Source organism: Cololabis saira, chromosome 3, assembly GCF_033807715.1.
Source record: "Cololabis saira isolate AMF1-May2022 chromosome 3, fColSai1.1, whole genome shotgun sequence".
NCBI lineage: Eukaryota > Metazoa > Chordata > Actinopteri > Beloniformes > Belonidae > Cololabis > Cololabis saira.
The window spans coordinates 77,881-101,269 of NC_084589.1; the positions used below are offsets into that span (position 1 = coordinate 77,881).

A 23,389-nucleotide genomic window follows, 5' to 3' on the forward strand; every position below is an offset into this window, starting at 1 on the left:
AAATAGTTATTTTACTTATTTTATTTATTTTTATTGAATTTATCTGTTGCAAATAAAACCTGTCTTCCAATTCATTGCATTTTTAGCCTAGTTATTTTTGTGCTAGAAGTATCGTATCGGTACTCTGTATCGGCAAGTACACAAATTAAAATACTCGTACTTGGTGTGAAAAAAATGGTATCGGGGCATCCCTAATTAAAATAAATGTAAACACGGATGAGGTTGAAATATTAAAGTGCACGCCTCCACGCGACCAGATGGGGGAGCGATGCGACATCAGGCCTCGGTTGGCTTTTATTCCAGCTTTGTTCCTTCAGGCCGGCTACGTTTAGATGGACGGGTCAATGTAAGAAACGGTCAAACATTTGGGAACATGAGGTGCAGGTCTGATGATGATGATGATGATGCTTCTGCATCTTCAGAGATGTACTGTGAATGTGATCATGGGTCCGCATGGTGGTAAAACAAATGAATATTATGTCAAACTGTATACAATTATGTAATCATGTACTTATAAATTTACATTCGCTCTTGCTAGTTGAAATTCCATTGACTGATTCTTTAAATATTTCCCTCCACCAACTTCTAATTCTGACCTCTATGCTGCAATATCATGGTAGTTGTAGTGTGTAGACACTACAACTAATATGTAATATCTGGCAACATGAAATCTTTGTATCGGACTGGAATGTGAAAAGGACAACAGATGGGTAGGGAGGGTAAGTTGGGACGGTATGGACATCCAGCTGCAACCAACAGAAACTCCTTAAATCTTTAATTTGTTTATTTATTCCATGACAGCCCAAACCCAATATGTTCCCCGTTACTTAATAAAGGTGGGAGGGTAAAGTTTAACCCGTCAGTAATGACGTCAGGGATTTCAGGTAGGCTCGGGTACTACGGGAAAGAAAAATGATATTTAGACATACGGTCATATTATATTAGTATTTTTCTGAATGTTTGCTTCGTCAGAGCTGATGATGATCTAAGGAAGACTGATTGTTTGGGGTTTTGAGGGTTTGGTGTGGAGGCCCAGAGATCCAGGTTCAGGAAACACGTTTATTTATAAAAAAAACTCAAAGTGAAATAGTTGCAAAGGACTTTTGTTTCCAATTAAATATCATTTTGTTTACATTTACAACCCTGAGTTGGGACGTCTTTCCTGAAGCAAAGTCCTGGCTAACTTTGTCAGAGCATTTACTGTCGAGTAAATAACCTCCGTCTGTCCCGGTCCTTTACCTGATAAATAACCTCACACCACCCTCGGCCCAGGAGTAGTAGCCCAGGACTAGTAGCCCAGGACTAGTAGCCCAGGACTAGTAGCCCAGGACTAGCAGCCCAGGACTAGTAGTTCAGGACTAGTAGCCCGGGACTAGTAGTTCAGGACTAGTAGCCCGGGACTAGTAGCCCAGGACTAGTAGTTCAGGACTAGTAGCCCAGGACTAGCAGCCCAGGACTAGTAGTTCAGGACTAGTAGCCCAGGACTAGCAGCCCAGGACTAGTAGTTCAGGACTAGTAGCCCGGGACTAGTAGCCCAGGACTAGTAGTTCAGGACTAGTAGCCCGGGACTAGCAGCCCGGGACTAGCAGCCCAGGACTAGTAGCCCAGGACTAGTAGCCCAGGACTAGTACCCCAGGACTAGCAGCCCAGGACTAGTAGCCCAGGACTAGCAGCCCAGGACTAGTAGTCCAGGACTAGTAGCCCAGGACTAGCAGCCCAGGACTAGTAGTCCAGGACTAGTAGCCCAGGACTAGTAGTTCAGGACTAGTAGCCCAGGACTAGTACCCCAGGACTAGCAGCCCAGGACTAGCAGCCCAGGACTAGTAGCCCAGGACTAGCAGCCCAGGAATAGCAGTCCAGGACTAGTATCCCAGGACTAGCAGCCCATGACTAGTAGCCCAGGACTAGTAGTCCAGGACTAGTAGCCCAGGACTAGTAGCCCAGGACTAGCAGCCCAGGACTAGCAGCCCAGGACTAGTAGTCCAGGACTAGTAGCCCAGGACTAGTAGCCCAGGACTAATAGCCCAGGACTAGTAACCCAGGACTAGCAGTCCATAACTAGTAGCCCAGGACTAGCAGTCCATAACTAGTAGCCCAGGACTAGCAGTCCATAACTAGTAGCCCAGGACTAGCAGCCCAGGACAAGTACCCCAGGTATAGCTGCCCAGGACTAGCAGTCGAGGACTAGTAGCCCAGGACTAGCAGCCCAGGACCAGTAGCCCAGGACTAGCAGGCCAGGACTAGGAGCCCAGAACTAGCAGCGGAGGTCTAGTAGCCCAGGACTTGTAGTTCAGGACTAGCAGCCCAGGACTAGCAGCGGAGGTCTAGTAGCCCACGACTTGTAGCCCAGGACTAGCAGCCCAGGATTAGCAGCCCAGGACTAGCAGCCCAGGACTAGCAGCCCAGGATTAGCAGCCCAGGACTAGTAGCCCAGGACTAGCAGCCCAGGATTAGCAGCCCAGGACTAGCAGCCCAGGACTAGTAGCCCAGGACTACCAGCCCAGGACTAGTAGCCCAGGACTAGCAGCCCAGGATTAGCAGCGCAGGACTAGTAGCCCAGGACTAGTAGCCCTGGACTAGCAGCCCAGGACTAGTAGCCCGGGACTAGTAGCCCTGGACTAGTAGCCCAGGACTAGCAGCCCGGGACTAGTAGCCCGGGACTAGTAGCCTGGGACTAGCAGCCCAGGACTAGCAGCCCAGGATTAGCAGCCCAGGACTAGCAGCCCAGGACTAGCAGCCCAGGATTAGCAGCCCAGGACTAGTAGCCCAGGACTAGCAGCCCAGGATTAGCAGCCCAGGACTAGCAGACCAGGACTAGTAGCCCAGGACTACCAGCCCAGGACTAGTAGCCCAGGACTAGCAGCCCAGGACTAGCAGCCCGGGACTAGTAGCCCGGGACTAGTAGCCCTGGACTAGTAGCCCAGGACTAGCAGCCCAGGACTAGCAGCCCAGGACTAGTAGCCCAGGACTAGTCACTGTCACCTTGTCTTCTTCGACGGTGTGAGTCATGGTAACGTTTCACGTTTCTGTCTGTTGTCATGGCAACAGTGGCCGTGGTCTACTGTGTTTCTATTTTGTTTCTATGAATGTTGGACAACGTTGACCGGTGACAACAAACGTAATTTTCTGCTCTGTGCTGATTTTACCATCTTTAAGTAGCTTTGAAATCCTTTGTTGTTTTGGTGTCGGATTTACTTTTACTTGCTGACTATTTTATATATTAAGGTGATTCAGGATTGTTTTCCTCTCTTCCTCAATGATCTTTCTTTACCTGTATTTTAATACACATTCATTCCTTAAAAAAAGATTTTATTTACATGTTTCTTCTGAACTGCACATGGGCTAACGACATGAGAGGATGACAGAAAACACCAAAATTTGAGGTTTATACCTTCTGCAATGAATAATTTGAATAAATCTGTAAACTAATTATAAATCCATACTGTCCTAACATTTCTGTTGCGTATTTCTTGGGAGACTTTGTTTGAAGTGTTGAGACGTAAGTTTGGTTCAGAGGAGCTTTGACCGCATGTGGTTGTCAAAGTCTTTTATTTACACCAACTTCTTTTTCCTTCCAATTGTACATTTTGGATTACATTTTTTATATATATATATATATATATATATATATATATATATATATATATTCATCTTTGCACTGCAGATATGAATCCTGTTGTTTTTCCTATATATCTGCATTTGATTTTACGGCATTTCTACCTTAATACCAGCACTCCCTGCTTTAGTGTGACGGCTGCGTGTCGTCCGAGCGTTCCTCTCTGTTCAGCAGCTCCAACGCCTCTGGGAGAACACAAACATTTAAATTCCCATCAGAACAGATTCAGCCGGCTCGTCATAAACTTTTTTCTAAATTATTCAGCTGAGAGTAAAGGCCATCGGTGAACTTGAGCCCCTGTGAGCGGCAGAAGGAGCGCGTTGCGACGCCGCGCTCCAGTGCGGGAAGGAAGGCCTCGGCCCGTCGGCTCTGTACGGACGAGTATTACGGCTGAAAATATTGGAGAGAGGAAGATTTATTTTTATTGTGCACTTCGAGAAAAAAGTCGAAATGTTGAGAAAAAAGTCGAAATTTCGAGATTAATGTTGCAATACAATTTCAAGAATAAAGTTGAAATTTCGTGAATAAAGTCAAAGTTTCGCCTTTTTTCTCAACATTTCAACATTCACGAAATTTTTACTTTTTTTTCAACATTTCAACTTTTTTCTCGAAGTTGTACTTCAACATTAATCTCGACATTTCGACTTTTTCTCGACATTTCGACTTTTTTCTCGACATTTCGACTTTTTTCTCGACATTTCGACTTTTTTCTCGAAATTGTACTTCAACATTAGTCTCGACATTTCGACTTTTTTCTCGACATTTCGACTTTTTTCTCGAAATTGTACTTCAACATTAATCTCGACATTTCGACTTTTTTTTCGACATTTCGACATTTTTCTCAAAATTGTACTTCAACATTAGTCTCGACATTTCGACTTTTTTCTCGACATTTCGACTTTTTTCTCGAAATTGTACTTCAACATTAATCTCGACATTTCTACTTTTTTTCGACATTTCGACTTTTTTTCGACATTTCAACCTTTTTCTCAAAACTGTACTTCAACATTAGTCTCGACATTTTGACTTTTTTCTGGACATTTCGACTTTTTTCTAGACTTTTCGACTTTTTTTCTCGAAGTGCATAATGAAAAAGAAATCTTCCTCGTCTAAAATATTTTATTTTTGTCCTGCTTGGCCCTAACACTCTTCCGTAGCTCTGGGCCCTGAGGCTGCTGTCACGTTGAGAGCGCGGGCTAGGACCGGGCCAGGATCAGGCCAGCGGTGACTACTTGATATGAAATCCTGCCGGGAGCTCGGTTTGAAACGTTTCCTCACGAATTCAAAGCATTTAGTGAAGCGTACAACGTTCATATTTACACAAGTACGAAGAGGGAAAAGTTGCACTTTGATTTTTATTCTTGAAGAACTTCTTCTGTGTGACCTGCTCTGCTCCAAATGTGCATTTTGTTCTCCTAACTTTGTTTACATGATATTGTACATATCCTTTGTTCTCTGAATGCATGGCCACGGTTGGTTTAACCATGTTTGTGAAAATGCTGCAGGTTTATTGTTGTTGCTGGTGCGTGTGACAGTGGACCTTCTTCTTTTCAGTATTGTTATTTATTTCATTTTATTTTTACAGAAATTTGAATTCTTTTTAAAAGTTCAGCAGATATTTCAGCACATGCAGAGAATAAAAACTTCTCAGCTGCAAAGCCAAACTGTTGTTGCCTTTTTTTCTGGGGCTGCTTTCACTCTTTTCTGTACGGAAGAGTATTAGGGCCATGCAGGAGAAAGAAGATTTGAGGAGAAGATATTTTTTTATTGTGCAAAAAAGTCGAAATGTCGAGAAAAAAGTCGAAATATGGAGAAAAAAGTTGAAATGTCGAGAATAATGTTGAAGTACAATTTCGAGAAAAAAGTCGAAATGTCGAGAGAAAAATCAAAATGTCGAGATTACGGTAATTTGAAATACAATTTTGAGAAAAAAGTCAAAATGTCAAAATTTAATGTTGAAATACAATTTCAAGAATAAAGTCAAAATTTCATGAATTACGTCGAAATTTCGCCTTTTTTCTCAATATTTCAACGTTATTCATGAAATTGTGACTTTTTTCATGAAATTGTATTTCAACATTAATGTTGACATTTCGACTTTTTTCTCAAAATTGTATTTCAACATTATTCTCGACATTTTGGAATTTTTTCTCGACATTTCGACAAGAGGGGAAGATTTTTTTTTATAGTGCACTTCGAGAAAAAAGTTAGTGTTGTAGATTAGTGTTGAAATACAATTTCAAGAATAAAGTCGACATTTTGACTTTTTTCTCGATTTTTTTCTCGAAATTGTACTTCAACATTATTCTCGACATTTCAACTTTTTTCTTCATATTTGGACTTTTTTCTCAACATTTCGACTTTTTTGCACAATAAAAAAAAAATCTCTCAAATATTTTTTCTCCTGCATGGCCCTAACACTCTTCCGTACTTCTGACTCGAGCCTGATGATCGTCAACGGTGTAGAACTCTCCCTGAATGCAGCTCTGTTCACTTGACCTCATGTCCTCTACTGTCCCTCCATCCCTGTCTTCTATTCTACTCCTGGTTGTCTGTAATCTGCCTCTTTCCTATGCAGTGTCCTCTCCACACTCATGCATTCTGCTTTGGTTGATAACTCACTCTGCCAAAAGCTTTCCTAGGCAGGCGACTCATTGTAATCTGGACAGAGGTAAGCCTGCGACAGAGCCCCCGCTAGCCCCCGCTAGCCGTCCCGTCCGGCTTCACGCGTCCCCAGCATGCAGGTTTCAGCCAGAGACCCGACGCGTCTCACTTCTTTTGCTCCAAAGTCTGAGTCAACCAAACATTGTGAATGAATGGATGAGTGAGCTGCGTGCAGCCTCATGCATGCATGCATGCAACCTTCCTTTACCTGAAATGCATGTCACAGTTTCATGTTCATAAATAAATGGCATGTTTCACTGCAAACTAGGGGTGTAACGATACACTAATCTCATGGTACGGTACGATACACGATATTGAGGTCACGATAACGATAAGATATTATATTATAGCAGTATTTTTTTAACAACCTTGAATGAGGACAGGAAAAAATTGTCTTTTATTTGAAAGACACAAAATACAAAACAATGCTGTGCGTTTGCCCTATTGTTACAGTTTGTAATGCTTTATAACTGTTTAAGTTTTAAAGAGAAAGCCAGGCCAACCATTTTCCACAAACTGAACTAAAAGTAAATGTCAGGTTTGCATTATGCATCTTCAGTTTCATACAAGTACAAATATTTTGCCACAAACTGAATAGTTTCTCTCATGTCTGACTTGACTTTTTTCTTTTCCAGAAATTTAACAACTAAAATTTAATAAATAAATAAAAGTAAATAAATAAACTATGAAAATTCCCAAACTCCAAATGCAACATGACTGTTATTGATCTTGTGCCAGAGCTCAGAGCTTCACCTGCTCCAGCCTGAGGCCGTAAGGTGAACCCCGGTATCGTTTCATCTTCTCGCCTTTGGGGACGACACAATCTTTACATCATAAAAAACATTGATTCATGCTCACCTTAGGAGTAAAAGTTCAGATTTATTCATGCTCACCTTAGAAGTAAAAATCCGGATCTCAAAACCCCCCTAGAGTCCCGTGATCGGGACCAAAACGGTACTAGTTTCTTCTGAGCGTAGTCAGATTTTGGTCCGCGGGTCGAGGTCGTCACGCGATCCCGCTGCACCAATAGGATGTTACTAGTAAACACAATATATTCATATTATAACCCAATATCACGCTACAGTTTGTCACCTCCACGACACGTATCGTGACGTTTCTGTATCACCAAATTTCGTGGCACGATATATTGTTACACCCCTACTGCAAACCCAAATTGATAACGTGTTAAACTGATGAAACAACGATCTCCTGTCCGTACTGGCCATGAGGTGACTGGTCCACAACCAGGTCCGGTCCTGGGACCAGGCCGAGTCCAGCCGAGCTGTCAGACTCCAGCTGCTGGGGCCAGACAGTCGAAGGAAAACTCAATTAAATTTTTCACTAATTCAGTTTTTGACTATAGCTGGGAGGGAATATGTCAAGAATCATAAAGATTGTGCACTTGGTGACAAGATTTTGATATTTGGCATGGTGTTAGTTATGGACATAAGGTTTTCAAAAACCACCGCAAACAAATTGGGACGGCCCCCTAGTGGCCGGTTTGCAGAAAATTCAAAATAGCTCTCGCCGAAAACACCAAAGGTCATATCTCAGCTTCTCTTAGTCCTAGATTGTTGTATATTGTCACTTTCTCTACTTTTTTGGTGCTAGGAATTCAATTCTGAGATAAATTTCCTATTTCAAGGTCATGTTGAAGGTCAAATTTAATTTTCAAGGTCATTTTTTGCCTCCATATCTCTAGAATTAAGTCACATAAAAATTTTGTATAGGGCTCTAGACCCATATTTGCACCCCCAAGGAATGCAATTTTCTGTTTATTGGACAGGTCACTATCGCTGTAGTGTCAATCTCATCGGGTGAGAACAGTGGCCTTCATTCAGGTTTAAGAGTCACAGTCAAAGTGAAAGAATAGGATTTTATTAAAATAACACACAAAAAACATCAGCTGTGCATATTTAAACTCACTCAACACCTAAAATGCTGCCTCTATCGCCTTATTGCTTATTGATGCATTTTGATTTTTCTGCAAATCGGCCACTAGGGGACCATTTTCCCAATTTGTTTGCGGTGGTTTTTGAAAACCTTATGTCCATAACTATGCCAAATATCAAAAACTTGTCCCCAGGTGCACGGTTTTCATGAATTCCCTACCAGCTACTAAAAGAATCATTAAAGTGTATCTCAGGCCAGTGTGAACAGCTGCTCCAAACATCCAACCCCTCCTTCCTGTTCCATGTCGGGGCTTCTCCTTGTCTTCAGAGAGGTGTGTAGTGTGACGTAGCTGCCAGGTGAAGCTGCTTCCTGCTGCTGCCGTGTTGGTGCTCATCAGTGCCGTGACGTTGCTTTGGTGCAGTAGCTAGTGCATGACCCCCGTCCCACCTGTCCGTCCTCAGAACCTGACTTTCCTGTCCTCCCCAGGGCATCGAGCGGCTGAAGGGGGAGACGGGGAAGTGGGGGAAGGTTCCCTGCTGGGAGGCCATGAGGACGGCGTTCGGCGGGCCCCTCTCCCTGTCCTGGTGCAGCCCCTTCTCAGGCCTGAGCTGCCGGCGCGGCCCCCCGGACCACGTCCCCGTCCCGCAGGGGGACATCGTGGAGGAGGACGTCATCACCATCCCGCTGGACTGACCGGTCCGGGTCCGGACCCGGGTCTCCTTCTGGATCTCCGTCAGGTCACGATCACTGACCAGAAACCACCGAAGAACTCGTGGTATCTTTCCTCCGTCTGCAGGATCTGCAGATATTAACCAAACTTTAGTGTCTTTGTTTTCTACGGAAGAGTATTAGGGCCAGGCAGGAGAAAAATAAAAATAATATTGGAGAGGAGGAAGATTTTTTTTTTTTATTATGCACTTCAAGAAAAAAGTCAAAATGTCGAGATTAATGTTGAAGTACAATTTTGAGAAAAAAGTCAAAATGTATTTCAACTTTATTCTCCAAATTATATTTATTCACGAAATTTTGACTTTATTCACGAAATTTCAACATTCACAAAATTGTATTTCAACATTATTCTCGACATTTCTATTTTTTTCTCGAAATTTCGACTTTACTCACGAAATTTTGACTTTATTCACGAAATTTCGACTTTTTTCTCGAAATTGTATTTCAACATTAATCTCGACATTTCGACTTTTTTCTCGACATTTCGACTTTTTTCTCGAAGTGCACAATAAAAGCAAATCTTCCCCTCTCAAATATTCTTTCTCCTGCATGGCCCTAATACTCTTCTGTAGTTTTCATGAACATCCAATGAGGGAATGTAAATGTGCGTGGAGAGCAGTGACCCCTGAACCCCGGTTCATGGGGGTAGACACCACAGCGGAGATCCCATCCACCTGAAGGGTTGGTTCAGCAGCCGTCCAGGTTACTGTCTTCCAGACGGCAACAACACGTGTGTCGGCCTCTGTACCCGGCAGCTGTTCAGTCTCCTGCTGAAGAGGAGTCCCAACCAGAACAATGCAGACGACATGGCGGCTCTAGTGGCGCTTTTCCACTAATACCTACTCACCCTGACTCGCTTCCACTCGGTTTGGTTCTTTTCCAAAAGATTGGTCGGGGGGTTGGAGTCAGACGTCTGAGTCAGGAGGAGGAAATCAGAGAAAGAGACTCTGACGGATTCTTGTTCATTTTATTCCACAGGCAAAGGCAGCAAAAGTCTGTTTCATGATCCAACTCGGCTCCAGCTGACTTTTCAGCAGCGCAGAGACAAACAAACAAAGAAAATTAAAAAGCGTTGCCACTTGAAGTTTCTCTCACTCTCATTTTTTAACTTGATATCAAACACAAGCCACAGACCCAGCAGCACATCTATCATCTCCTCCAGGTTCTACATCTTTAGTGTTATTGTCTTCTTCGTTTGGATACACAATCAAATACGTCACAGCAGCTTCATTCCAACCTCCTACTTCTGCTCCAGGTGCTTAATTGTAGTGGAAAAGAAACCAGGCAGAGTTGAGTAGAGCCGAGTAGGTGCTGGTGGAAAAGTGCCACTATTGGCGCTTTTCCACCAGTACCTACTCAGCCCGACTCGACTTGCCTTGCCCTCGTTTTCAATACGCAGATCAGAAGTAGGATGTTGGAGCGAAGCTGCTGTGACGTATTTGATTGTGTGACACAAACGAAGAAGTAAAGGCGCTAAAGACATAGAACATGGATGAGTTGATATATCTGCAGCGTTTTCTGTGGCATTTATTTGATATAAATTTAAAACAATGCCATTGGTCTTCGAAAAGAATGAACAAGAAGCCGTCAGAGTAGGGCTGGACGATATGGCAAAAAAAGTGATCACGATTTTTTTTTCCCATATTGAACGATCTCGATTTTTAATCACGATTTTTTTTAAATCAGAAGATCCCCCCTCCCTTCTGGAATAAAATAGAAAGAAACCAGAGATTAGTTTTTTTTTCTATTAACAAATAAAGCAAATAGCATGTTTTAACAAGAGCCATATAGAAAATGGCACAACAAACAGGTAGTTTTAAGCAGTTTAAAAAGGTTTCAAGTAGTTTTAGCAGACAAAAAAAAATGTCATGATCATTTAAAATGTAAACCAACCAAAAAATGCGGTTGTTCACAGTTTTTCATTTATTTTGCCTTTTTTTTTTTCACAATTGCATAGATAAAATTACAATGACATTATTAACAACAAAAACAGTAAACTCATGAGTTGAGCCACTGTCAAGCAGCTAGCGATGCTGTTGCTTAAATTGACCAAAAGGTGGCTCTTTAACATCACAGTTTGTGCACTGTGCGTGACTCTGACGCTGGTTAGTAATTAAGAAGTTAAAACTCACTTAGCCAGCAGAAACGGCAGTAGGAGCATTTATTACATTTATTAACTGTACACCGCTATTATGAGAGGTTATTTCTCACAGTATTAGCCTAAAGGGACTTAAGGCTGATTTATGGTCCCGCGTTACACCAACGCAGAGCCTACGGCGTAGGGTACGCGGCGACGCACACCGTACGGCGCGCGTCGCAACGCGGTTGGGCTTTCTTTTTAATACGAACTGATTAAACTGATTACATTCTGTAGTGGATAGCCTGAGTAATAAGGACGTACCGTTTTTATGGTGACAAAAGAATCATCTGCTGAGCTCTGCTTGTTGCCTCCGACACATTCACTCCGCTGAGCGCGCACACACACACGCACACACACACACGCACACACACACCCATGTCGGGGCCGCGGAGTTTCTCCCGGTGATCAGTAATTTGTGTACAAGCAGAGCGAATCACAACTTTAATGAGTGCGGTTCAGTTTGACATTATTGTCAGTCTATGAGAAAAACATTTCATTTTATTAAAATCGAAAAAATAATATTTATAGGCTAAAAAAATAAGCGTCATTAAAGTAGCCGGCTGGAACTAATCGAGTAGTCGGCTATATGGCCGGCAGCCGGCGCTTGTGGAAAGCCCTGCTTTAAGGAACGGACCAGAATTATGCATGGAATGGTGAATAAACGTAAAACACAGAGCTACGTACGTCTCCCGTCTGGATCCTTACCGACTGCCGCGGCATGTCATGCGCATGATCAATTAATGCAGACAGCGCGGTGCCAGGAAAGCGGGTTGCGATTGGTTGTCGTGCACTTTGCTGCAGCATGTTTTGCACGTGATCGAGAAAGTAGACCCACAGCTGATCACCGTGATCGAACTTGATTTGATCGCAATCACAAATCGAGATCGTATAATCGCCCAGCCCTACGTCAGAGTCTCTTTCTCTGATTTCCTCCTCCTGACTCAGACGTCTGACTCCAACCCCCCGACCAATCGGTGGCCTGTAGTGTGATGATGTCAGATACAGCCGACTCAGCAGCTTAGAACCTCGGCAGAATAGATACAGAAAAGTATCTACTCGGCACGTTAGACCCCTAGTGGGAAAGAACCAAACCGAATAGAGGAGAGTCGGGCTGAGTAGATACTAGTGGAAAAGCACCATATATGTGTTCCGACTGCTTTCTCCAGGACGACACCAACACCTGGCTCTTCAACTCACCCAGTGCCTTATCCTCCTCGTTAGTGTAGTTTGTGATGTCTCATTCCCCCGACCGTATTCAAGTAGTCACTTTTATGACATCGTACCAAGGGACCGTGTACGTGTGCAGGACCTGGTGGTGATTAACTCTGAACCGTTGGAGCTGCTGGGAGCAGCAGGACCAACCGTTTAACAAACCGCCTCCTTGTTTGGCTTCTGTTCTTCTTTGTATTTTTACGTTTATATATATATTTTTTCCCATCTGTACTTTTTTTTAACTACTGTTCTTAACTAAGGAAATTACACAATAAAATGTTATTTTAGTAATCTTGGTGTTTTGTATCATGAGGGATGGATGATGGCGCCACTTCATCAGTGACCTGTGATCTAATTGGTTTGCTGGTGTTTTTAACAAAGAAAACAAGGATCCAGAAACTGCTCCTTTTCTCTCTCCTGGGTGGAGAAGTGGGTCATTTCAGTCTCTTTCTCAACAACAGCAATAGTTTTTGTTTCATGAATACAAACCTGATTCCCGTCAAACATCAACAAAAATAGATTGCAAATCTTAGAAACCCTTAAGGCAAGTTTATTTGCATAGCACAATTCAACACAAGGTAATTCAAAGTGCTTTACATCAACATTAAAAGCGGCAAGACACAATTAAAGAGTAAGTAACAAATAAAATGATAAGAAAAGAGGTAAAATAATAGAAAGCACAACTTGTTAAATAGTAAGGGCAGTAGAGTACAGCAGGTACATCTCATTCTTACAATGGCATGAATGACGTTTCTATACGGTCAAAATGTACAAAGACCGGGTCAAATACAGTATTACAAAAGTAATCTGTAACAATTTGTAAGGTGAATTAAACCAATTTGACAATTCTACGTCACAATACCTGCATTCAGGGGTTATCCATCACTAGTGTAACTTTGCGCGGTTTTCAAAAATCATAAGTATTTAATTTAAGAGTACGCTTAAATAACTAATAAAATGATAAGACAAGAGGTAAAATAATAAAAAGCACAAGTTATTAAAAAGTAAGGGCAGTAGAGTACAGCAGGTAAGTATTTAATTAAACAGTAATGTTTTTAGGCCTGATTTAAAGGATCTACAGTTGGAGCAGACCTCAGGTCTACAGGAAGTTTGTCCTTAAATTATATACAAAAAACATAACACATCACGTTTAAACCAATCAGAAATATCAGAATGAACGTGACGGCATCATCGCATGTTGAAGTTGAAGTTGGACTCCGGTACTGGAGTCCAGAAGAGAAATGTCATCGATCCGTCTTTGCTGCAGTTTTCCTCTCAGGGTTTTTAGCAGACAGACTTCTCCGGGTGCTCCGGTCTCACGCTCTCATGTCTCGTTATGGACCGGGGCCGGACCCTGAACCCGCCACCCGGAGGTCATGGTCGCGTTACTAAAATACCTCACTTTTAACATTTTATAAAATTTATAAGAAACCAGGTTTAAGAGATTTGCTCAGCAGTGCTTTCTAGTTTCTACTTACATTTTACAGATTACACATCAACTGGGGTCTTGGCCAAAACGGGCCGATTTTGATTTTTAAATTTGGCTCCAACTTGCCTTGTTTGGCATCATTTTCAACACCACCTCACGTGTGAATGTAGTTATCTTTTAAATTCCAATAAACTGTATTAGCATTGGACCAAAAATGACACAAAAACTTAAAATCAAGAGAATGAAAACTTGATTTATGTTTTACTGTGAAAATATATAACGAGTAATTTTTCAGATTCAGATGACTTTATTAATCCCTTTGGGAGGTTCCCTCGGGGAAATGGACATCTCCATCTCCCACACAACACGGTCATTTACAACTCAAACACCCATATAAAGATAAAAAGATAAGAAAATTACAAATAAAGATAAAAGTAAAAGGTAAAAATAAAATAGAAAGTGCAGTGCCATAAAAAGCTTAGCTTTTATAGCTAAGTATGAAAATATCAATTATACATTTAGCAAAGAGCAAAGTTAGACTATTCAATTCAATTCAATTCAATTTTATTTATATAGCGTCTAATACAACAGAGTTGTCTCTAGACGCTTTCCAGAGACCCATACCCAGAACATGAGCCCCGAGCAGTTATTACATAAACAATGGCAGGTAAAAACTCCCCTAGTGGGAGAAAAACCTTAAGCCAAACAGTGGCAAGGAAAAACTCCCCTTTAGGAGGGAAGAAACCTTGAGCAGGACCAGGCTCATAAGGGGGGACCCTCCTGCCGAGGGCCAGACTGGTGGGTCAGGGACGGCAACAGCACAGCAGGCAGGTGGAAGCAGCAACGGGATGACCAGGGGTGGGGACCGCAGGCCAGCACGCAGCTCCCGAAGCTCCGGCCCAATCAGCAAGTCCCAGGTTGGGGTGCAGGGTCAGGGAAAGACTTGTGCTCCGTAATGCAAGCTACAAGCCACCCACGACCACCTGCAGAGAGAGACCTTTTACATTAAAATGCAGGCATTCTCTGGTTTTCTGGCTTTCCAAACAAATCAAGTGTCCAAATAAAACGCCACTCAAACTATTTTTGCCACAATAAAAATATTTTTATCGTCCAAAACACAGATGCACATTCTGTCCTGACACCTCCAGGGAGGGGCGGATCTAGGGGTGGGGCCATGGGGGCCGAGGCCCCACCTGTAATCTGATTGGCCCCTGTTCTGTCAATCAACGGGCAAGCTGAGAATTTGATGATCATTGCTGCAGTTCCACCCCCAAACTAGTGGTGACGCCTGTTGCGTCAATACAAGTGAATAGAAGAAGAAACAGCTCGGTGCAGTCTAGGTGGGACGCCAGGGGGACGCCCTGGAGGCTCCAGGGCGTCGTGTCTCCCATCCACCCGGGGCATCCGTCTACTTCACTCTGCTCTCCCCAGCCGCCGATGGCTGCAGCTGCAGGAGAATATTTTAATCTAAACATGATGGCAATGTGCCGAAAACACCAGCTGTATAGCAGTTATTAGAACTCGGGTTTTACTTGACCTTAGGGTTGCCAACGGGTTTTTTTTTCTGTTTTACTCCAACTGTAACCTACAGTCATGGCCTTTGAGGCACAAATATGTTTACAAGTTTTCTACAGACTTTCTGTTTGCACTTTTGTTATTGTACTAAAAATGTGCACTATTACAGAATGGATGTTCTGCTTTCTCTCTATTGTTTTTTATTAATTTATACAATTTAAAGTTAAGCAGGACAGGTTTCTGTTTAAGAAAGATACTTATTTTATTCATTTTGTATTAAAGTGAATTGCTGGATAATAATTTGTTTTCCATGTGTTCATGGCATTCAAAAATATGTATCTACCGGTAATTCAATTCAGGTTCGAGTCAAATAGTAAAAAAATCGTTTCACTCAAAAAAAGGGGCTAAAAAAATTAAATTAAATAAAACCACGCCAGGAAGGGTGAAGGCAATCGGGTTGATGAGGTGTTCCTTATTATATATTATAAAATATATTATAAAATGAAGTACTTTTTTGGGAATGGAACTGAATTTTTTTTTTTTTAAATGTAAAAACTGACTTCAGAATAGTTTAAGTAGCATATTTCTGAAGGAACGACGGTGCATCCTAATATCCAGCACAACAGTTAGCAACAATAACCGTCGTCTCAGATAAAACATTATAATCTTGGCCTAATGTGACACATTCTGGACCCATCAGTGATGAAGGGACATTTCCAGCTCTTCATGGTTTTGGAGGTGAAGTCTACTATGATGTCATACCTGAAACTACCACCAGATGGAGCCAAAGAAAAAACCCAAACAAAGGTAATTTAAGCTTATGCTCAATGTTCTGGTTCCACCACTTTTTCTGCATTAAATTCAGGTGGAGTTGATTAGTACAGATATAAATTGTCCTGTTACAGGTGTCATGGAAATAATCAACCATGCCGGGATTATGAAATGCATTTTTGTCATTTTATTCATGAATGTCTGTTAGCAACAATATTTGTTTAGGCTATAAGAAAACTGGTGATAATCAACGTATGAAAAGTTACTTTGACAATTTTGAAGATCCCAAATCATTTTGAGTGCATGGAAAGAATTCAAAGTGGAAAAAATAAGAAACTAAATCACATTCAATTCAGCAATGGTAAGTGTTTAGAATTTGATTTGATTTGATGAGAAGATTTTATTTTGAACATGCAGAAAGTGTACAAATAAGTAATAAAACAGAATACAAATATATAATAAATATATATATGTACAGCACTTGGGCAGACCTTACGGATCCACCAAGATTAGACTTGACTGTATTCTCATACCAAAGTTTAACCATCAGTGTAACATACTGGTGCATATAGGGCATATTAGAACATTGTGATTTTCTGTAATGCAATTACAAAAACAAAAATGTCATACATTCTGGATTCATTACAAATCAACTGAAATATTGCAAGCCTTTTATTATTTTAATATTGCTGATCATGGCTTACAGCTTCAGAAAACTCTCCTATCTCAAAAAATATATATCCTATCTCAAAAAAGTTAGAATATTCTGGGAATCTTAATCTTAAACTGTAAGCCATAATCAGCAATATTAAAATAATCAAAGGCTTGCAATATTTCAGTTGATTTGTAATGAATCCAGAATGTATGACATTTTTTTTTTTTTTTTTTTTTTTTTTAAATTGCATTACAGAAAAAGAACTTCACAATATTCTAATTTTCTGAGACAGTCCTGTATAGTTTGATATGTGTATATTGTTCCCTGTTATAAAGGCAAAACTCTGACAGTCAAAATAATGATTTAAAAAAGGGACATTTGCTAAGGAATGAGAAGATTTCCATCGAAGGATGAGTCAATAGTGATAATAAACGTCCATTACGGTAACGTAACCATCCACAGGCCCTAGTGAACAACCAGCCAGTGGAAAAGCTGCACCTGAGTCCAGGGTTTTTCTTTTTAACCCGACAGTAAGAGCCCGGCTTGAGACGTCACTGTTCCTTTTTGCTGTGCACTTGTGGAGGAGTCTGCGGCGTTGTACCGTGAAGCACCAGCAGACCACAGAGCGTGAGGGCGATGCCGGCCCACCACAGAGCAGCGTGGGTCTCCCCGAAGATCAGCCTCCCCAGGACGCCCTGCACAAGCAGCACAGAGGGGACGCTGAGTGGACGGTACGTTGTACAGAAGCAAGGAAATGATCTCATCATAGTGGGTCTCAGTAGTAAGGAAGAGTATCAGGGCCAGGCAGGAAAAACAATATTTGAGAGGGGAAGATTTTTTTTTATTGTGCACTTTAAGAAAAAAGTTAAAATGTCGAGAAAAAGGTCGAAATGTCGAGATTAATGTTGGAATACAATTTCAGGAATAAAGTCGAAATTATGAGAATAGAATTGAAATACAATTTGGTGAATAAAGTGTAAATGTCTCCTCTGGTCCATCAAATCCAGTTAGCAGAGCAACTGACAGCTCTGCAGCAGCAGCCGTAACTAACTAACTAACTTACTGTACTTCCTTGGAGTGGAATGTAACGGTACGTGTCTGAAGTTATGCAACGGCATATGTGTGATTCCCGAAATTTCAACTTTTTTCTCAACTTTTCGACTATTTTCTCAAAATTGTACCGGGATTATGAAATGCATTTTTGTCATTTTATTCATGAATGTCTGTTAGCAACAATATTTGTTTAGGCTATAAGAAAACTGGTGATAATCAACGTATGAAAAGTTACTTTGACAATTTTGAAGATCCCAAATCATTTTGAGTGCATGGAAAGAATTCAAAGTGGAAAAAATAAGAAACTAAATCACATTCAATTCAGCAATGGTAAGTGTTTAGAATTTGATTTGATTTGATGAGAAGATTTTATTTTGAACATGCAGAAAGTGTACAAATAAGTAATAAAACAGAATACAAATATATAATAAATATATATATGTACAGCACTTGGGCAGACCTTACGGATCCACCAAGATTAGACTTGACTGTATTCTCATACCAAAGTTTAACCATCAGTGTAACATACTGGTGCATATAGGGCATATTAGAACATTGTGATTTTCTGTAATGCAATTACAAAAACAAAAATGTCATACATTCTGGATTCATTACAAATCAACTGAAATATTGCAAGCCTTTTATTATTTTAATATTGCTGATCATGGCTTACAGCTTCAGAAAACTCTCCTATCTCAAAAAATATATATCCTATCTCAAAAAAGTTAGAATATTCTGGGAATCTTAATCTTAAACTGTAAGCCATAATCAGCAATATTAAAATAATCAAAGGCTTGCAATATTTCAGTTGATTTGTAATGAATCCAGAATGTATGACATTTTTTTTTTTTTTTTTTTTTTTTTTAAATTGCATTACAGAAAAAGAACTTCACAATATTCTAATTTTCTGAGACAGTCCTGTATAGTTTGATATGTGTATATTGTTCCCTGTTATAAAGGCAAAACTCTGACAGTCAAAATAATGATTTAAAAAAGGGACATTTGCTAAGGAATGAGAAGATTTCCATCGAAGGATGAGTCAATAGTGATAATAAACGTCCATTACGGTAACGTAACCATCCACAGGCCCTAGTGAACAACCAGCCAGTGGAAAAGCTGCACCTGAGTCCAGGGTTTTTCTTTTTAACCCGACAGTAAGAGCCCGGCTTGAGACGTCACTGTTCCTTTTTGCTGTGCACTTGTGGAGGAGTCTGCGGCGTTGTACCGTGAAGCACCAGCAGACCACAGAGCGTGAGGGCGATGCCGGCCCACCACAGAGCAGCGTGGGTCTCCCCGAAGATCAGCCTCCCCAGGACGCCCTGCACAAGCAGCACAGAGGGGACGCTGAGTGGACGGTACGTTGTACAGAAGCAAGGAAATGATCTCATCATAGTGGGTCTCAGTAGTAAGGAAGAGTATCAGGGCCAGGCAGGAAAAACAATATTTGAGAGGGGAAGATTTTTTTTTATTGTGCACTTTAAGAAAAAAGTTAAAATGTCGAGAAAAAGGTCGAAATGTCGAGATTAATGTTGGAATACAATTTCAGGAATAAAGTCGAAATTATGAGAATAGAATTGAAATACAATTTGGTGAATAAAGTGTAAATGTCTCCTCTGGTCCATCAAATCCAGTTAGCAGAGCAACTGACAGCTCTGCAGCAGCAGCCGTAACTAACTAACTAACTTACTGTACTTCCTTGGAGTGGAATGTAACGGTACGTGTCTGAAGTTATGCAACGGCATATGTGTGATTCCCGAAATTTCAACTTTTTTCTCAACTTTTCGACTATTTTCTCAAAATTGTACTTCAACATTAATCTCGACATTTCAACTTTTTTCCTCGACATTTCAACTTTTTTCTTGAAGTGCATAATGAAAAAAAAAAATCTTCCTCCTCTAAAATATTATTTTTATTTGTCTCCTGCCAACATAACCAAAGGATTCAAGCCAAAATGTGGTTAAACTTTGGTCGTGCAGCTAACCTGGAAATGTGGACGTACCTGCAAAGCAGGTTAAACTTGCTATGCCGGTACGTCTCGCTACCGTCCGTTGGAGCTCGTTAACTATGTCCAAAAGTCATTTCCAGACCCTACATCTCTCTAGATCAGTCAGCAGGACACCAATCCAAAGTACCCCAGCAAATATACTACAAAAATGGATTAAAAAAAATACGAGTTTCTAGTCCAATCCCAGACCTGTTTCCACCAGAGCTGCTCTGGCAGGACCCTAAAGGACACGGGGGTGGCCAACATTCCTCCAAAAACATGGGAGAAAAGATAAAGTCACGACTTGAGGTTACTCCTGCTGGGAATTAGACCTTTGCTAGTTCCAGAAAACTCATGAACAGGCGGATTACGAGCCTTTTTCTGGTACATGCACATACATGCTTCTGCCAACTTGATGTTTTCTCACTTTTGTCTAATAAACAATGACACGATGAGAAGGTTGTGTGTTACTGTCCAGGCTGTATTTGCCAAACTGAGATCCCCTTAGGTCTGATGTATTTTCAAAATGAAAAGTTACTTATCGTGTGTAGTGATGCACCGAATGTTCAGTAACCGAAATTGTTCGGCCGAAAATAGCAAAAAAACACTTTCGGTGTTCGGTGGAATAAGTGGGGAAAAAAACAAACAATTAGTAACGGCGTGTTTAGATGACGCAATCAAACAGTGAACAGCGGGGAGTGAGGGGTGTGTGGTGTTAAATGCAGCAAACATGTCAGCAGTGTGGAAGTATTTCAAAGTGGCTGAGAATGATACTAGAATGGCTGTTTGCAATCAATGCCCAGGACAATTATTCATTTGTTGTGGGTTTATCCACTTCTTTTGCGCTTTTTTTTTTACAATGCACTTTAATGCATTCAATGCATTTTTTTTTTGTTTTAAGGCCTATGTTACAATTTTTCAGCAGCCAGCTCAAAAATGGCCAAAAAATGTATTTTGCTAATTTATTTATTTTAAGTTATTGTGCTTTGTTGGTATAATGTCTGCTGGAAAATTTTAAAAAATGCTGGGAAATTAAAAAATGTTCAGTTGTTCATGTTCAATAAATATTTCTACCTTGTAATTTAGTAAAAGATGTTTTTCTTTGAAAGGCATGCCTGAAGCACATTTATTTGATTTATGCAATGGTGAAAAAATTGGGAAAATAAATGAAAAACTGCGAAGAACCATGTTCGATATGTTATTCGACAAAGTGTTTATTATCATTTTTGGTTTCGGCCACAAATTTTCATTTCAGTGCATCACTAATCGTGTGCATGTTGCATGTCAAGCACCCGTGCTTCCGTGCAACAGAAGGGAGGCTGCAGAGGCTCACCGAGCAGATGAAGGTGGAGGCGGTGGTGGTGACGGTGGCTCTGGCTGAGGAGGAGCAGTGATGGAGAGCTCTGGAGAAGAAGGTCCACATGACGGTGTTGCAGGTGAGCAGCACACCTGCACACAGCAGCCGCAAGGGGACGTGCAGCTGCAGGACAAGCTCTGTCACAGCGGGAACTCCTCACATTACTGCACAGCTTCAACAAGCACCACTTACCCCCAACCCCAACCCCAAACCCTGAACCCCGAACCTCAAACCCCTAACCCGGGACTAGGGGCTGTGGGGGAGGCGGTAGTTACCCGGTGTTCTGTCGATTTCTGCTGCTTTGCCAAAAAATGCTACCTAATGGTTTTTTCTACCTTTGTAGAGCTACAATGTTACTGTTTTACTCCCTAGCCCTCTTCCTTTCCCCACAAGTGATCCTTGTCTCTTGCCAGGCCGTTATTGTAAATAAGAATGTTCTTAATGACCTGCCTGGTTAAATAAAGACGAATGACTGAATGAATATCAAATAAAGCCATATAATAGTTTTTTCCCTCTTTATCGTATAATGTTCACAAAGTGTAATGCAATTCATGTCATGGGTCGTGTATTTTGAAGGATCAAATACTCAACATCCCATATTATCAATTTTAAATCAATATTTCAGGGGTAGCATCATTTGATAGTCCAGTAACGTCCTATCAAATAATGCTCCCGTCACTTAATGCATTCAGGTAAGATACTAATCACCTCACTGCCACTGCAGGAGGAATGTCAGCTTACTTATACCTCAATTTATCCATTTTGTAATCACTATTTTTGGATTGATAATAAGTATAAAGTAATAAGAAATAAAAGTAAAGGCAAAACAAACAAACAAAGTGTCTCAATTTCTCATTTCAAAAAACATTTAAAACAGTAGATGAACAGAGGGCAAAATCTAACATCACAATATTTTTCAGCGTGGACTGAAGGGATGCAAGAAAAGATGGGCAATCAAACTTTGAAAATCAACTGTGCGCATGCGCAGAACCACAAAGTAGCAGTTCTCGGCGGGTAGCATGGATCGACAGAACACCGGGGCTGCGTCCGAAATTGCATCCTTCCACCCTAATGAGTATGCAAAATTAGTATGCGAGATTTTTTAGTGTGTCTGAAACATTAGAACGTACTCAATAGTATGTACTATCCATACTCATTCTGGAGAAATTTATTAGTATGGATTAGTATGGACACTAGCTGAGCAGAGACTTCCCACAATGCAATGCAGCGGTGTTTGGTTGCCAAGTGATACGTATATGTCATAAGTATAATATTAATTATAATAATATTCATATATAATATTACCGTAATATTATAATATTCATATATAATAATATTATATAATGTCATCTTGTTTAGGCCAGGATAAACAGGAAAGAGCGGAGCGGTGCTGCTACCGCTGCTGTGACACGTTACCATGGTAACAACTCCCCAACAACTAGGAAAATCTGCCAGTGGAACAAGATTTATCTTCTCATTACAAGCAAACAAATCTTGTTCCACTGGCAGATTTTTCTACTTATTTTAAGTGAAAATCTACTTGAAACAGGTGAAAATTGTTGTTTTTTCCAGTGATGAGTCTTGTTTTAAGTGTAATGAGATTTTTTTTTACTAAAATGAGACATTTTAACTAGAAATAAGACAAATATTCTTGTTAAGATTGTGAGTTTTTGCAGTGATCCATGTTACTTATCCTGTGAAGGACAGAGTCATATTGATAAGTTCAGAAAAGTGTTTTTTATTGTTGTGTTTTGATGTATTTGATGTAAGCCCAGTGGATATTTAAAGCTTACAGAAGGCTGCATTTAACTGCTGCTATGTCATTCCTGCAGTATTTCTGCAGGTGTTTTGGTCACTGCTATTATTTGTAATATACTATATCATTTGTAATCAACACAAATTATCTGTCCCCATATGATAAAATCCACCATCCCCACTGATTTTTCTTTTTTTTACAGCTCGAGTACTGCTCTTAAAAGTACGTCCGAATTAATGCATACTACTGATATTTACTCAAAAGTGTGCCAAATTTAAGTATACTTTTTAGTATGGCATTTGGGACGCACCGCGGGACTCGGAGCCGTGGTGGAGGCGGTAGTTAGTTACCCAGTCGCAGGCGGGTCCTCCGTGCCAGGACTGGCACATGTCCCGCAGGTGGTCCGGGCCCAGAGACAGCTTGGCCGCCAGAGAGGCCGCGGCCCCCAGGAACCCCGCCAGACACGCGTACACGGACCCCGGAACCATGTCCACCACAACCACGGTGATCCACGGTGGATCAGCTGGAGCCGCCGGAAACACACGGGGCACCTTCACAATAAAAGCTCCCTCTACCAACTCGGGACGTAATTATTGAACATGCAGAGAGGTGGGT

General features: G+C 41.1%; 2 protein-coding genes across 5 annotated transcripts in view; one reads left to right on the forward strand and one right to left on the reverse strand.

The window, feature by feature from the left end:
• LOC133424281 (palmitoyltransferase ZDHHC3-like) overlaps positions 1 to 12,519 on the forward strand; it is a 38,373-nt gene extending 25,854 nt beyond the window's left edge. For 2 of the 3 annotated variants that reach the window (XM_061714785.1, XM_061714793.1), the window contains exon 7: positions 8,660 to 9,002. In XM_061714785.1, coding sequence (XP_061570769.1) covers positions 8,660 to 8,866 — 207 coding nt within the window. In that variant the 3' untranslated portion in view covers positions 8,867 to 9,002. Of the gene's footprint in view, positions 1 to 8,659 lie in introns of all 3 variants that reach the window. The other variant, XM_061714801.1, reaches the window with a different exon arrangement.
• Positions 12,520 to 14,578: 2,059 nt separating this feature from the next.
• On the reverse strand, positions 14,579 to 23,287 carry LOC133424306 (transmembrane protein 42-like). Of its 2 annotated transcripts, XM_061714820.1 has the most exons (4): positions 23,125 to 23,287; positions 20,995 to 21,141; positions 18,903 to 18,996; positions 14,579 to 17,319 (listed from the first exon to the last, which is right to left on the reverse strand). In XM_061714820.1, exons 1-4 carry the CDS (start codon positions 23,260 to 23,262, stop codon positions 17,144 to 17,146), a joined length of 555 nt encoding a protein of 184 aa, XP_061570804.1. In that variant the 5' UTR covers positions 23,263 to 23,287; the 3' UTR covers positions 14,579 to 17,143. The 2 variants fall into 2 exon arrangements, with proteins under 2 accessions (XP_061570804.1, XP_061570813.1); XM_061714829.1 differs by lacking the exon at positions 14,579 to 17,319 and having other exon boundaries at positions 17,330 to 18,996.
• Between the last annotated feature and the right edge of the window lie 102 nt (positions 23,288 to 23,389).

Bases quoted from the DNA above. Each gene is read 5' to 3' on its own strand.
- LOC133424306 (XM_061714820.1), bottom strand. From the start codon at position 23,262: ATGGTTCCGGGGTCCGTGTACGCGTGTCTGGCGGGGTTCCTGGGGGCC. The intron at 18,997-20,994 runs GTGAGCCTCTGC...CTGCTTGTGCAG, and splicing joins CCTCCACCTTCATCTGCTCG to GGCGTCCTGGGGAGGCTGAT. The intron at 17,320-18,902 runs GTACAACGCCGC...CTGCTTGTGCAG, and splicing joins TGGTCTGCTGGTGCTTCACG to GGCGTCCTGGGGAGGCTGAT.